The 15,618-nt window shown below is 34.8% G+C and overlaps 1 protein-coding gene across 1 annotated transcript in view; it reads left to right on the forward strand.

Moving 5' to 3' along the window:
- Positions 1 to 15,618, forward strand: part of PRMT3 (protein arginine methyltransferase 3) — a 160,746-nt gene that overhangs the window by 97,019 nt on the left and 48,109 nt on the right. The window contains exons 12-13 of the mRNA XM_036763634.1: positions 9,333 to 9,520; positions 12,066 to 12,152. Coding sequence (XP_036619529.1) covers positions 9,333 to 9,520; positions 12,066 to 12,152 — 275 coding nt within the window. The remainder of the gene's footprint in view (positions 1 to 9,332; positions 9,521 to 12,065; positions 12,153 to 15,618) is intronic.

Raw genomic sequence — 15,618 nt, forward strand, 5'->3', positions numbered from 1 at the left:
ATTATCATCTTTAGTTCTTCAGAACCGGTGGTGTTCCATTTCTTACTGTCACATAGCAATACTGGTAAGAGGTTAGTTTGGGATCAGTAAAAGAGCTTTATAATTTCCTGAAAAGAATCTAGGCCACTCTCCTTTTCATTCCTCTCTAGGCTGCATTCTTGATTCTCTAACTTTCTCCACCATGACACAGAAGCCTCCTGAACTTGGAATTTTCCTCTGTTCCTCACCTTCTCACAGTGGAATTACACTCTTCCTCTGAACTTTTAATCATCTGGTTCCTTCTAGAATCTCCATTTTAAGGCTAAAGCCCAGGCTAGCCATGTTTTCATTCCTCTCCAGGGCTCCACTTCTGAATCTTTGTACTTTCTCTGCCATGCCCCAGCATGGATACTGTCCCTTTTCTTCTTCCCTACCATGTCCAGGTTTTCAGCTTTATTTCTTTTACATGTGGCTATCTGCTGTTTAAATGTAAGCTCCTTAAAGGCAGGGACTATCTTTCTGCTTACATTCCCAGGTATTGGCATGTAATAAGTGCTTAATAAATACTTATTGACTTGGCTGTTCTTTTCAACTTAAGGAGTAATTCATTCTGCATTTGTATTGTCTGTCCCTGATACGTCTACTGTTGAATAGGCCCAATAGTGTATCTGTTTAGATGAGTGTTGAAATCTGGGAAATAGATATTCTTCATCCTTGTGGTCTCTCCTATGTGGATAAACAGACCAAATTCTTTTGAGTGATTACTGAACTCTTCCAGGAGATTATATAGACTTTTAGGGCTTTACACAGTCAATTCAGGCCTTTATTCGGCAGCTGGGTAGATCCTTAGATAGAATGTCTACCCCAAACACAGGGGATGTATATTTTGACACACTGCTTTTCAGCAACATTGTGCAGTGTTAATAAGTAATAGTTTAAACCAGAAATATTTTTGATATCAGCCGGATATTAGGAAGGAAGGGTAGGTGCAGCTTATCTCAAGGAATTGTGTCCTATACTAGATACCATGCTCCACTGAGGGAACAGTCAATGATAAACATTTAAACACCTACTATGTGCCAGGCACTGGGAATACAGAAAGAGGCAAAAGATAATCCTTAAAATCTAATGAGGGAGAAAAGATGCAAACAAATCTATACCAAGCAAGCTATCTACAGGATAAATAGGAAATAATTAACAGAGGGAAAGCACTAGAATTAAGAAGGGATGGGGAAGATTTCCAGTAAAAGATGGGATTTTAGTTGGACTCAGAAGGAGCCAGTGAGTTCAGTAGGTAGAGCAGAGGAAGGAGAGCATTCCAGGCATGAGGGACAGCCAGAGAAAATGCCCAGAGCTATGAGATAAGATTGTCTTGTTCCAGGAGCAGCCAGGAGGCCAATGTCCCTGGATCGAAGAGTACATGGCAAGGAATATGGCGTATGAAGACTGCAAAGTTAGGAGGAGGCTAACTAGGAGGTGAAGGACTTTGGATGGATGCCAAACAGAGCATTTTGTTTTTCATCCTGCAGGCAATAGAGAATCACTGGAGTTTATGATCAGACTATGCTTTAGGAAAATCACTTTAGTGACTGAATGGAGGATTGACTGGAATGGGGAGGTAGGCAGTTATGGCAGTAATCCAGGTGTAGGGTGATGAAAGTCTAAACCATCCATGACACTGTCAGAGGAGAGGAGGGAGCACTTTCCAGAGATGTTGCAAAGGTGATATTGACAGGCCTTGGTAAGATATTGGATGGGGGTGGGGCTGTGGAGGGTGGAGTGAAGATGATGAAGAGTCCAGGATGACTCCTAAGTTGTAAGCCTGAGGGACCAGAAAGATGGCCTTGCTCTCTGCAGTAATAGGGAAAGGGATTCGGGGTAAGAGGTGGCTAAAAAGAAAGATAATGAGTTCCATTTTGGATGTGTCGCATTTAAGACATCTACTGGATAACCAGTTGGAGATGTGAGATTGGAGGTCAGCAGGAAGTTTGGACCAGGCTGTGTGCATTTTTCAACTTATGGAATGTAGAATAACAAGAGGCATCTCTACAGTTGCAATCTACAATCTTGTATTTTTCTACACTGACAATATTCAAGGATATGAAGGACTGTCTTGTGAAATGAGAGCTCAGCTTTATTCCTTGGCACTTTGGGTCAGAACTAGGAAACAAGGGTGAGAGTTGTTAGATTTGATGTTAGGAAAAACTCCCTAACAATTAGCTATCCAGTAGTGGAATTTGCAGTCTAGAAAGATAGCCTCTCTTGATTTCTTCTAATGAAAGCTGGGTGACCACTTCTTCAGAATGCTATTGAGCGGTCTCTTGGTCAGGTATGAGTTAGACTAGATGGAATCTGACTTTCAAATCAGATTTTGTCATTCTGAGTATTTGCTGTTTATCTATGCATTTTAATAGACCTCAAAGAATATTTTTTGACCTATTTTTGAACTTGGGGCCATCATTGGACAGGTTCTAGAGATATTTTGAGAGGGAAAGAGGCTTTCTTCCCATTCCTAAAATTATGCTGTGTCTCCTTGCAAGTTGAACCTTGTTTGCCAGCTCTTATTTGCTATTGATAAAGCTGTAATCTTTTTAAAAAGTGGAGAAATTCTAAAGATCTGATTTAATTTTACTGTTAATAATTTGTCCTGTTAGATAGATATTTACATAATAAGCAAAAAGTCCTTCCTTCAAAATAGAAGTCATCTTTGCTAAATTAACCCATTTCTATTTGAAAGATTTTAGTTATTTAATTATCCCCATACTTGGGAAATAAAGAGAAAAGTAAAGGCAAGATTAATTTTAGGGTCTGGTTTTGTTTTATGGGTGAGAGAGATTGATAAGTCAAAATATTAGTTATAACTCCAAATTAGTTGTAGTCATGCCCATCTCATCCTAAGAATTAGATGACATAGTTTAGTACAGAGGAAAGTATAATGTATTTGGAATCAAATCCATCTCCACTGCTTTCCACCTCTGTGATCTTCAGTAGTAACTTAACCTCTTTTGGCCTATTTTTCCTCATCTGTTAAATGAAGAGGTTATAGTACATGACCTCTAAAATGTCCCTTGTAGTGTATAATCTATGATTAATGATTAAACTCTTGATAGAGTTATTGGTGTACAGTCTTAAAATTTCAAATTTCACTTGTAATAGATTGAGAAAGTACATTCTAGCAATTATTTTTTGTTTTTACACCTTCTTTCCTCTGTCTCTACTGGAAGGTAATTTTTACTTTGTTGAGTGATTGGTGGGAGAATTCCATTGGTTTTTACATAGGGGAAGCGTCATATCAGGACATGTAAGATCTTCATAGTGGAATTTAAGCTCATTCATATAAAAGTTAAATTTCACTGAAAGCATATTATATTTCTGTAATAATAGCTAACATTTCCATAGCACTTAGTTGGTGCCAGGCACTGTGCTAAGCACTTTATAATTATCTCATTCAATCCCTACCACAACCCTGGGAGGGAGGTGCTGTTATTATCCCCATTTCACAAATGAGGCAAACAGGTTAAGTGATTTGCCAGTGTCACACTGTTAAGTGTCTAAGATCACATTTGAACTCAGGTCTTCCTGACTCCAGTACTTTACCTACTATACCATCAACTGCTACTGTAAGTAATGGTCTTTCATGCCTGAATTTCTGAAAGGCACATTTAAGATGAAAAGGATAAAATGACTGTACAACATAAATTTCATACCCCTTTCACTACCTCACCCCGCCCCCCACCATTACCATTAGTTTTTTTTTTTCTGTGAAAACTTAGTATTGGGCAAAGCAAAGTGATGGAGGCCAGGTAACTCAACATGCCACCAGTCTTCTTCCAATTTGCATCTCAGACAGTTGGCCAGGTGACATTAAAGTGATATTTACAAAGTCATGTTAAAGGGAACTTTATTTTGGGGTTTTGTTGCCGCATAATAATGACATTATTTTCACATGACAGTTGGGTCAACATCATACAGAGAATGCCTTCTCCTCAGTTGGAAGCATACTTTACACACTCTTTTTCTTTCTTCCTGTTCTTTGCCCCCTTTCCACTTTTCTATAATCTGGAAGACAAGGCAGTTGATATATTGGGCACAAAGACAGCAGCTGTTGCCAAGAGCCCTAACAAAGTCTCCAGCTTTTCTCTCACTGGGAACCTGTGTGTAGTTGAAAGGGAGATGTACCTGGACCTTAGGTCTGGTGTTTATATGTCAAATTCTGATGACTACACTTTGGAAGCTGTGTGTTTACCTGTTTGGCTTTCGCTGAGTGTTTGTTCGTTTTCTTGTGTTGTGCATGTCCCTTTAAAAGTTTTGTTCATGGGCAGGGTGAAAAATGTTGCCTTTGTTTCAAAACGTCAGTGACAGCTATATCCTTAAAATATACCTTCTGAATTCTTCATTTGTTTTAAGTTGAACTTTAATGTCAGCACCATTGAAAATGACTTTTAAAAACATAATAAGGTATAGACTTATTGTGGAAACTTTCATTTCCTTGTCACTTTGAATGCTATGGAGGTACAGCCTCAGTGGCCATAGAATCTTGAGAGTTTCTCTTACCTCTTCCAAGACAGCAGCAAAACTAGTACTAGTACTAGGCCCTCTAGTACAAGGACCTCTCCGACACTTTGTTTCTTCTTTCCCCCCACCTCGTTGATTTCTCTTCCAGATTGATAGTATTCTGTATTCTATCCTCCTGCTTTCTCATTCTTAAAGTAATGATGATGATGATGATAATAACTGGCATTATTGCTTTAAAGCTGGCAAAATGCTAACAGTTAATTCTAGCTTGGATATTTTTCTCACACATGTATCACATCATTTTATCACCTTCTCTTCCTGAACAGCCCCAAGAAAAGTTTCTGTCTGTCTCTCTACTTCCCTGTTCCATCATTAATCAAAAAGTGGCCATAATGGTAAGCATAAAAGTAGTGTTTTTGACATACATAAAATACTTAGGATTTTGGACTTGGATGAGACCTTAGAGGTCACGTAGCTGGATCCTTTTTTTCTCACAGAAAAGAAAATAAACTTCTGGAATATACATCTTGTGATATAATGAGTAATCACTTTCATCAATTTCTGAAAACCTTTGAATGTACTTAAATGTTCCTTTTAGAATTCTTATCCAGATCTCTCAACCTGTAATTAAATCTGCTTTCCTCCAAGTAGCTTCAAGTATAGCATTCTCAGTTTTCATTTTATGTATACCGTATTTTTGGTATGTTATGGATTAAATGTGATTTTTGTGATCTAGCCCCAGAACCACCATTTATAACATTGTTAATATGGAATAAAAGTAGTATGGTGAATAGATAGTGGATAGTGCTTTGGGATTGGAGCCAGGCAAACTTCGGTTCAGATCTCACTGCAGACTCTAGACAAGCTGCTTTACCACTTAGTACTTAAGTCAGCTCCCTGGAATTTATTTACTTGGTCATAAAGAGGATGCCATCTGTGTTAGTAGATGATGTTCCAACACAAGGACTTCCACATGTTGATGAAATCACAGATTCTTTGCTTTTATTCTATGGAAAACATATATTCAATAACAATAACAATAGATTAAAAAGTATCCTTTTTAATAGTCGAACTATGAGTTTGAACCTCCTTGTATAATATTTTGACTTTGTTAATATGTAATAGTTTTTACCTTCTTTTGTTATGAAATGCCATGAAATCTAGTCATGTATGAATTTTAATTCCTTTTATTCCTTGCTATTTCAAATACATATGCATATATGTGTATACACATGCATACACAAGTATATATATTCATTTTATTGTGCTTTGCTGATACTTTTGTTTTAAACAATTTAAGGTTTGTGGCATCCCTGTATTGAGCAAGTCTATCAGCACCATTTTTGTAACAGCATGTGCTTACATCATAAGTATCTCTTTGTCACATTTGGGCAATTCTTCCAATATTTCAAACTTTTTCTTTATTATTATATCTGTTATGGTAATCTCTGAGTGATCTTTAATGTTACTGTTGTAATAGTTTTGGGGCACCAAGAACTGCCTATATAAGATGACAAACTTAATTAATCAATGTCCTGTGTGTTCTGACTGTTCCACCGACTAGGCCATCCCTTGTCTGACTCCCTCTCCAAGAAATTGCCATAGCCAACCTGAGCTTTCAGCAGCCACCACCCCGATCAGTCAGCAGCCATCAATATTGAGGCTAGACTCTCTACCAGCAAAGAGATTACGATTCACTGAAGGCTTAAATGATAGTTAGCATTTTTAAGCAATAAAGTATTTTTCAATTAAGGGATGTATGGGGCTTTTTTTAGACATAATGCTGTTGCACACTTAATTGCATACAGTATAGTGTAAATCTAAGTTTTTTAAATGTACTGGGAAACCAAAAAATTTGTGACTTGCTTTGAGATATTCACTTTATTACAGTAGTCTGGAACCAAACCCACAATATTTCTGAGGTATGCTTGTATATACACATTGTGTATGTATTTAAGTATTATCTCCATCACCATTTTTCTCTTTAATGGGCTTCAGTGCTGGACTTCTGTTTTTAGGATCCTAACTAATGAAAACAATTTAGCTCGACTTCTATAACTACAAATAATACTCATCTGTCTTCCCTTTTTCTTATCCCTTGTACCCTCTAGTTGCTTTTCTATGATCAGGTGATGCTGTTATTCACTTGAAATTATTTCTACGTGCTTGCAATATTATAACCTTTTCCTTTAGTATTCCAAAGTTTGTGAGCCATTTCTGAGAATAAAGGATTTCCCATCTTAATCTATTCACCACGTGAGATGTTCCGGTGACAAATGAATTCTGGGCAGTGAGTCGAGAAGGACACAGATGTCAAAGCCATGAATTTGTAAACGGGCTGCTAACAGTGTGCTTTGTCCAATCAGCACTTTGTTAATTTCACCTGTGAGAAGGAATAATTATTCAATTATAGTTTCTTTCAGACCAAAATCAAATGACAAATGTGTCAGAATCAGAAGGTAAAAGGAGTGGCAAATGGCCTAATTTTGTTTTTTTTAGCCAGCTGTGAGAGAGTTGGAAATACAGGACATCTAATCAGTACTTAGAAATTAACTTAAATATTTTTAAAACCTTTTTTATTTCAAGACAGAAAAATATAAAATCTATTAGAAAAGGTAAAATCACATTATATTTGATATGTTTATGAAAATATAATATTGATATTTATAAATTAAATTACTTTTATAGAATTAACTAGTAAAAATGAAAAATGCCTTTCCTTTTTATGAGAAAATAAATCATTTTCATAGTAGTCTAATCTACAAGAATGTAGAACTCAGTAGCATTTGTAAAAGCTCCTCAAAGTTTCTTCATGAAATTACAAAATTGAAGAATTTTCTAAACATTTTGCAAGAACTTGACTTCAGCTTTTATTAGCATACTTAAGATTTAAAGCACTATTGTGTGTGTGTGTGTGTGTGTGTGTGTGTGTGTGTGTGTGTGTGTTTTAATTTGTCTACAAGTAAGACTTGTTCATTTGTTTTCTGTCCATGGACTACAGATGAACATTAAATTTTGGCATGCAGTATTTATCCTCTAATTGAACTTTAAATTTTACCATCATCAATTACAGGTATTATTTCTAATTTAAGTAGTTGACTTGTAGGGTATATGTAAGATGCCATTAAGCTGGTTGAAAACATCTCCAAAAATACTTATATTATCTAACAATATGATATTTTATCAATCATCATGGAAATAGTGGACTTATACAAATATAAGTGAAAGGGATTCTTTTAGATATTTGACAAGCATGTATGTGTGACTCATTCTACCCCTAGTGTAGTTCTTACCAAAACGTTCTTAACCATTGTAAGATTTAGGGAAGGGTGTGTCAGTGACCCACACAGTTATCATTAAAGAATTTCTTTAGGTAAAATTACTTTCAACTTTCACTGAGAGCAAGGTACTTGTGATTCACGAAAAGAGCCTAATATTTAGGGCACCAAAATTTAGGGCACTGGTACAATATAGTTGATATATCTTACTGATGAGGCAAATGGAGAAAGTTCAGAAAATACTTAGCAATATCAGTTCACCAGACATTCTTTCTATTTGATTGCTTTTAAATGTAGAAAAATATATTATTGCTCTGCTGACCATTTAAACTCCCCTTATTAGTCTTTGTAGAGTTATAACTTAATAAAGCTTATCTCACTTTTATTTCCTTAGACTCTATAAAGAAATAGAAAAGTTTTGTATTCTTCTTTTGCAGGAAAATATCTTTACTTTCAAAGTGCACTGGTTAATTAGATCCATGGCATAAATTACTTTTCCACAGTTTTATGGAACATGCAATGGATAAAAGCAGGCCTTGAAGTTACAAAGACCTGACTTCAAGTTTTGCTTCTGACACAAGGAATTTAACCTGTTAGTGCCTCAGGCAATCAAGACCTTACATTACCTTTGAGTTGCTGTGGATCTTGGTGGAGTGGAATGCTTTTCTTTATTAGGATTGACCTCAAAAGTCTGATACCCTACCCTCCAAAAGGAATTTGCTTTTAATGCTCATGATTATCTTTCTCTTTGTTTTTATTTCTTGATGTAGGAGGAAATTATTTATATTTCAATTTTTCTTTTACTTTGTGATGTTCTAATAAGCTTCTCTGTCTAATCCTTAGGAAAATTCAAATTTATTGCTTGTTTTTATCTATTTGGGAGACAAGAGGAAACTTAATTTAGACTTCATTATGCAGAAAAAAATATATTCAAAATAAAATGTCCTTAAAATCCTTACCTTCTAATATTTTGAACATTGGAATGGAATATTTGATAGTCTTACTCCTTTACCAGCAAACAGCTGAAGGCAAATGCACTCTTGGTGTAAATAATTTTCATTACTTTTAAATATTAATGCATTTTCCCTAAATTGTTACTCAGTGTTTTAAGGAATTTATAGAGTAAACTTAAATAATAAGTGGCACTTACAAAGCTTCTCTCTGACTTTATTTTAATGATTCCAGTTACCTGATCCTATTTCAGAGATACTCAGATGACCACTGGCATTATGAACGGCTGTATTCTAAAGAAGCTAACATAGAGCTTAGTCGAGGGCTTTTTCTGAGCGCTGCAAAACTATGACAAAAATTGAAAGATCATTTTTACTAGCTATGTGACCTTAGGCAAGTCACTTAACTCCCCTGAATCTCAGTTTCATTGGATTGTATCATCTCTAGGGTCCTTCCATCTGTGACATTCTGATCATTTTTATCATTCAAGGAGGTCAGGCCTTACCAATTCGCATTATGTATTTGTTTAATTTTAGAAAAACAGCACTGTCCTTTCTTAAATGGAAGTAATGCTAAATTACTGACATGGTATATATTCTTTTCTTACAGTCTACCCTGACATTTGCACAATCAGCTTAGTGGCAGTGGGAGATCCAAACAAATATGCAGATAGGATTGCTTTCTGGGATGATGTGTATGGGTTTGACATGTCGTGCATGAAGAAGGCAGTTATTCCAGAAGCTGTTGTGGAAGTTTTGGACCCAAAGACGATTATTTCAGAACCCTGTGAAATTAAGGTACTATGCCAAATATATATACTATATTTATTTATTTATTTGTTTGCAATAATAACGCCAGTATTTTTATATATTTTCATCTGCTAAATGATTCAATATTTACATTTAATCCACTATTCTTTTCTTGGGTCACCAAGCCACTGAACTGTTTCCCAGTCTATACTGAAAATGCTGCCTTTAGCTTTATAATCCTTATGTTCTGGTTTGATTGTGTCATGCCTTCTTGATCACTCTGTAGTCTATAAAATTCAAATTATTTATACTCAGTTTCATAGTCCTTCAGGGTCAAACTCTTCATATATTGCTTTGTTTATCTTTCTCTACCTTCTGGCTTTTTATCTTTGGTCAGGTAAGGCAAAAAGTTTCTTTCTGTTTCTTCTGTTATTTTTCTGCTTCCACTTTCTGGTCTAAATGATAGTTTAGCTGTAGAGTACCCTACCACACCATAACTCCTCTATAACCTTAGGTTTCCCTTATTCGTAGATGTTCTTAGAGTCTGCCTTCCTGAGCTTCCTTTGATCAAGTGGTGGCAAGGAATTTATTCACAAAATTTAAGCTCTATAACAATATTGTGATTTTGTAGTTATATCTTTTTATACCTTATGATTGTCCCCTTTGCTATACTAATTTCTTTACGTTAATGAGTTCAACTATATTCTATAACAATATGTTACAAGAAGACAGTGTAGTAATTGCAGAGTGGAAATTCACCTCACTTTCCTTGACTATACCCTAAATATTTCTTCTTTTCCTCCTTCCTGTCAGTTAATCAAATAACAGTTGTGTGAGAAAATTAGGTCCAAAATTATAACCTCTGTTTCTTGTGTCCATACTCCAACCCTAAAGCACTTAATATATTGTTGTGCACAAAATAGGTAGGTGTTCACCAAATGTTGCTTGCTCAGCACTGTGTAACAGAAATTAAGCTTTTTACCAAAATCTCAAAGCAAAATGTAGCTAGTCTGGTGATCATGGAATAGTTTGATGCAGTTTGATACATTCTTGTGTATTCAAAGATTTATCTTCATCTCTTTCTCCCTGGAGAGGAGTGCCATAAAGGTAGTCAGTTCAGCCCTAAGGCTGGAAAGGGAAGGGGGAAACTAATTTCGCTCTCTAGTGATCCCTTTACTTATTGCCAAGAACTGTAAGGGATAAGTGGCAGAAGAGAATTTTAAGACCAAAAGACTTGAAGGTGGCTGATCAGGACACGACCCTTCTTAAACTTAACGTTACACTTATTCACTTATTTCTTTAGTAATTCCTTAAATACAGATATGATTTTTCATTTGACTACTTCTAAACTTCTAACAGATCATGCCTCTTCCTGAAAAACAAATTTAAGGGAAATCTTAATTACCAAAACTTTTTGAATTTTAAGCCTATGTATATCATGTTTGCAGAGTATATTTTAATATGTTGATTTTGAATTGGTGTGAAAACCTCAAAAGCCTTTAAATATTTTCAGTCCTTTAAATACTTAAAGGATCTGGATTCTGTCAGTATGAGTACTTCCCTCCCTAGGACAAATTGTGGTTCTTCTCAAACTTAGGAGCTTAACATTAGAGACTTCCATAGCCAAAAAAATCTATCATCTGTGATCAGGCAGACAGTGAACTTCTCTAAAGCAGGTAGGCCAGTTTTCTCCTGCTAGATATGCTATCCAGTTGTCGCTGAACCCATACTAAAAAGTCTTTTGAGATTTGGAAGTCCTTTTAAGACTTAAACTCTTTTGTCCCTGGCCTTTGATAATTCAGCATCACCTCTATAATACAATGAGGTATCAGCTTTTAGCGGCAGTTTTTAAGTATCAGAGGTACAAAATTTCAGCTAGGGACATTTGCGGTACTTATATGCATGGTATTTGCTGAGTTCTGATCTACTCAACTGAAGTTTTTAGTGATACCAAAATGTACTGACTTAGGTCAGTCAAAAAAATAAAGTGCAACTAAAGATTGTATAGTGGCAACCAACCATACTTCCCTGAGCCTCCAGATAATGTTCTTAAATATAAGCTATAGGATGATGCATGGTATAATTTGGTGAAGTGTATCTTTTAAAGTTACCTTGCCCATGCAGACCAGGGCTCAAATTACTTTGGAATTGGCCCAGAACGGGAATCATAAACCTCTTCTCTTTTTTGAAAAAATATTAAACAAACAGGTTTAGAAGACAGGTACCCAATACAGCACTTGGATTGCTATGAAATGGGGACTAGGAAGAGTCATGTAATGGGACAGAAAGGAAAGACTAGGCAGTTTGCCAGTTTTTCAGGAGTTGGGTTTTATAGTGCTGCATTTAGTTTGCTTTGTTATAAATTCCCATAATAGCAAAACCATATTCAAATGCAAGTACAGAAATGAACTACAGAAATGAACTGCTTTTCATTATTAGCCCATTTATTTAGAAATCGACTGTAATTGCAAACATTTCCAATTGATATTCATAGTTTATAATAATCCTTTTTACATAATACAAGAAATCCTGCTTTTCATGTGGCACATGATAGTATTTTTTACAAACCTTTTTTTTCTTTTTTTCTGGGTAGCATATAGATTCTCATACTGCATGTGTCCCTGATCTCGAGTTTTCTTCAGATTTCACCCTGAAAATCACAAAACTGTCCATGTGTACGGTAAGCCATCTAATTCTACCCTCATTGTTTCACTAGCATTGTGGTTGATTGTGGGGCGGGATAGTACATTAATTATAGGGTTGTGATAAATGAAGAAAACAATTGCCTTCGACAGTCTGCATTTTGCCTCTACCAGGCTGTGAAACAGATCTGTTCTAACAAATTGGTAAATCTCAGAAAAGTTAGTTTAGTTCAGTGTAAAAAATGACCATGTTTATGTAGTAGTTTTCCCTTTGTATGTTCTGCTTCCTTCTCCCCCCATTTCATTATTACTGTTCCTTTGGAGTACCTATTTTCATCCTAAAAGGCAAAATGCTGTTAGCATCCAAGCCCTTTTTCAGGTGGTTTAAAAGAATATATATTAGGATTTCTCATTATTTGTCTCCTGAAGCTTTAAGTGATTTTGATTTATTCCAGGGAATTCCTGTATGTTGCTTTTTTTTTTCCCTCATAGAACAGTCTTCACCTTTATTAGGTAACTTGGAGTATTGCAATGTGCACTGTTTCCAGCGTGATATATGTTCACCTGTGTTTAGCTGGTATGCGTATGGGTAAATATTTGCAATACAAAGAGATTCATTGCTGAGTTCTGTGGGCAGAGTATTTTCTTTGAGTTTTGAGTTACTTTTTTGTAGTGAGTACCTCTACTAAATTTACAATATTTATCAAAATCTGATTCATAACTTGAGGGGAATATATAATTGTATATAGTATAAGGTATACCCATAAAAGATAACGTTGATTCAGAGTGATGTTTTTGAATGGCTTGAATCAATACCTTAATTTTTTTTTTTCTATTTTGATTTGCTATTTGCATATATTTAGCATAGGACATTTAAATAGTTCAGGAGGACCAGAACTTCTTCGCTAACTTACCATTTCAGTAAATATTTTGTAAAGAAGTTATTTGATGTGGTTGCTTTTAGTCAAAGCTAGTTCTATAATTTTGGAAACTGTCCAACATTTATATCACTATCAGTTTTATGTACTTGATTAGTCAAAAGAAAAGTTTTAAAATCTAAAACCGATTTCCCCTCTTCACCCCCCATCCCCCAAGATTTTATACCATTTGGTATATTGAAGTATATTAGCAATCAGAAGTTGCAGGCTGAATTCTGGAAGTCCTAGACTACTTCAGAGGGGTTGAAAGAGCTCAGTATTGATTGAGCATTTGTGAAAAATAACAACATTTCTACTAGAGTACTTCTGTATAATATCTGTGTTTTTTGCATAAATTAAAGTATAATACATACAAATTCATAGGCTTCCAGATTAAAGACCTTAAAGACAAAAAGCTTTCCTCTTTTAGTTTCAGGTTTACACATTCTGTTTATTGAATTTTGCTAGAATTTTGTATCTGTGCTTGTGTGTGTGTTAATATGCATGGTAAACTCTTCTACTTATTCTCTAATATGTAGTAACACAATTGGTTTCTTTGTATTTTGAAGCAAAATATCTTTTTATATTGACATGTACAAAATCATACATTTTGTGTTTTAGTTTCTCTTAGAGTAATTACCAGAATAGAGGGGCATAACTGAAATAGTTTCAGTCACTTAACTTATGGGGAAGTTCTGGTGTTGGACTAGAATCAATTTCTAGTAGGCAGTTTATTTTCTACATTTGATCATGTGCTAAGTAACAAGTACCAAGGAAAAATGTGAGTTATTTTTCCTGCCAAGAAGAAGAAGAATTAATATTATAGTATTTCACTTGTTTTTAAGTTTTTGTTCCAAATTTGATTTCACTTTAGAAGTATATTTTTATTGGTCATTGTTATATTAAATGGTGTTATAAGTGGCGTCAAAAGGAAAAGTACATAGAAAAGAGATAAATGGATAAAAGATATCTTTTAGTTGTACAGTCTAAATTTGTTCATTGATATGCAAAAACTTTTACAGTATTAAAGGGACCATCAGAAACATCTACAGAATAAATGCATTTAAAGAGTCAAGATTTTGAATATTGTATGAGAGAGCCTTGTCCACACATCATTGGTTCAACTACCTATCTCTTCTTCACATGTTTATCTCTGTAGGCCTGACACACGTATCCACAGACATATTTTCCCAAACTGTATCTGGCTGTTCCTGTTACCAAAACCTGAAACATATCTTCCTTATTAAAAGAGAGATTAGCAGCTGTACTTTGTTGGAAAGAATCCGAAGCTACAGGGCATTAAAGAGATGTTAAAGTCAATGAGTACCTGATTGAGGCTGTCTCTTTAATGTAATCAGAGAAATTGAGAGAGGGAGAGTTTTGAGAGAATCTCAGGCATATGCCCAAGCATGTTATAAGTAAATATTCTCATACTTCTTTTTTTGTAATCATCTCTAGAACCTAGTAACTGAGAATGGAGAAGGTATTCTTTATTTTCACATAATAATAAATATAGTCCATAATGCATATAAGCCTGTGGTTTCTCTACATATTTTAAAGCAAATTTAAATTTGGTTTTTATTGTCTTTTGTTATGCTTAGAAATTTCATGAATAGCTACAAGGTATAAAATATCCAAATTCTCTGAGCACTTAAGCCCCTTTTTAATGTATGCATAGCTATTTCTTGCCAAATGAGATTCTAAATTTGTGGCCTAATTAAAAAAAATTAAAGAGTAAATTAGTTTTTTTTTTAAAGCACTAAAATGCTAAGAGCATCTTGTGTTTTAATTCCAGTAGGTTGTATGTGCTGGACTGATATTAGTTTAGTTGGCTTTCTCAAGATTGAGGATTTTTTAATAGGAGAAAAAAAAAATTTTTGCCTAGAATTAAAGAGAAAGTAAGATAATGCAGTTTTGTTTATTTAATGTTTTGTGTTATAGTAATTCATTTGTAATTTATTTTGGAGGGATAACATCTTCATTATATATTTTTGTCTTTATTAGAGCATGCTGTCCTAACAAATTTTCTTATGAATGGCAGTAAAATAATATATAACATTTGAGAATTTTTTTACTTTATTATGTAGGCTTATCAACAGTTTGAATAAAATTACCTTTCATTTTATGATAGAGTATAGACTTTTAGCTAGTACCCGACAGTGCCTTCATCATATCAACCTATCATATCCAAGTAATGAACAATCACATCTTTTATCTTATTGACAATTTTTGATATGTTGAAAAGAGAATACTTTAAACCTATAAAAGCATAGTAATACTTTGTGAGTTTTTAAATTTTAATACTAATTATACAGTTGTATAATATTGCATTATTCTGCATGTGCTCAATCAAGCTTTTTTAAGTGCTCACTATATCCCAGGCACTGTGCTAAGCTTTGGGGCTACAAAGAAAGACAAAAACCATCCCTACTCTTAAGGAGATCACATTCTAAGGGAGGAGAAAAGATGCACACTATATACAAACAAGCTATATCAGGATAAATTGGAGGTGCTCTCACAGAAAAGGCACTACAGTTAAGAGGGATCAGGAAGGCTTCTTGCGGAAAGTGGGGTTTTAGCTGAGACT

The sequence above is a fragment of the Trichosurus vulpecula genome, chromosome 6 (genome assembly GCF_011100635.1).
Source record: "Trichosurus vulpecula isolate mTriVul1 chromosome 6, mTriVul1.pri, whole genome shotgun sequence".
NCBI lineage: Eukaryota > Metazoa > Chordata > Mammalia > Diprotodontia > Phalangeridae > Trichosurus > Trichosurus vulpecula.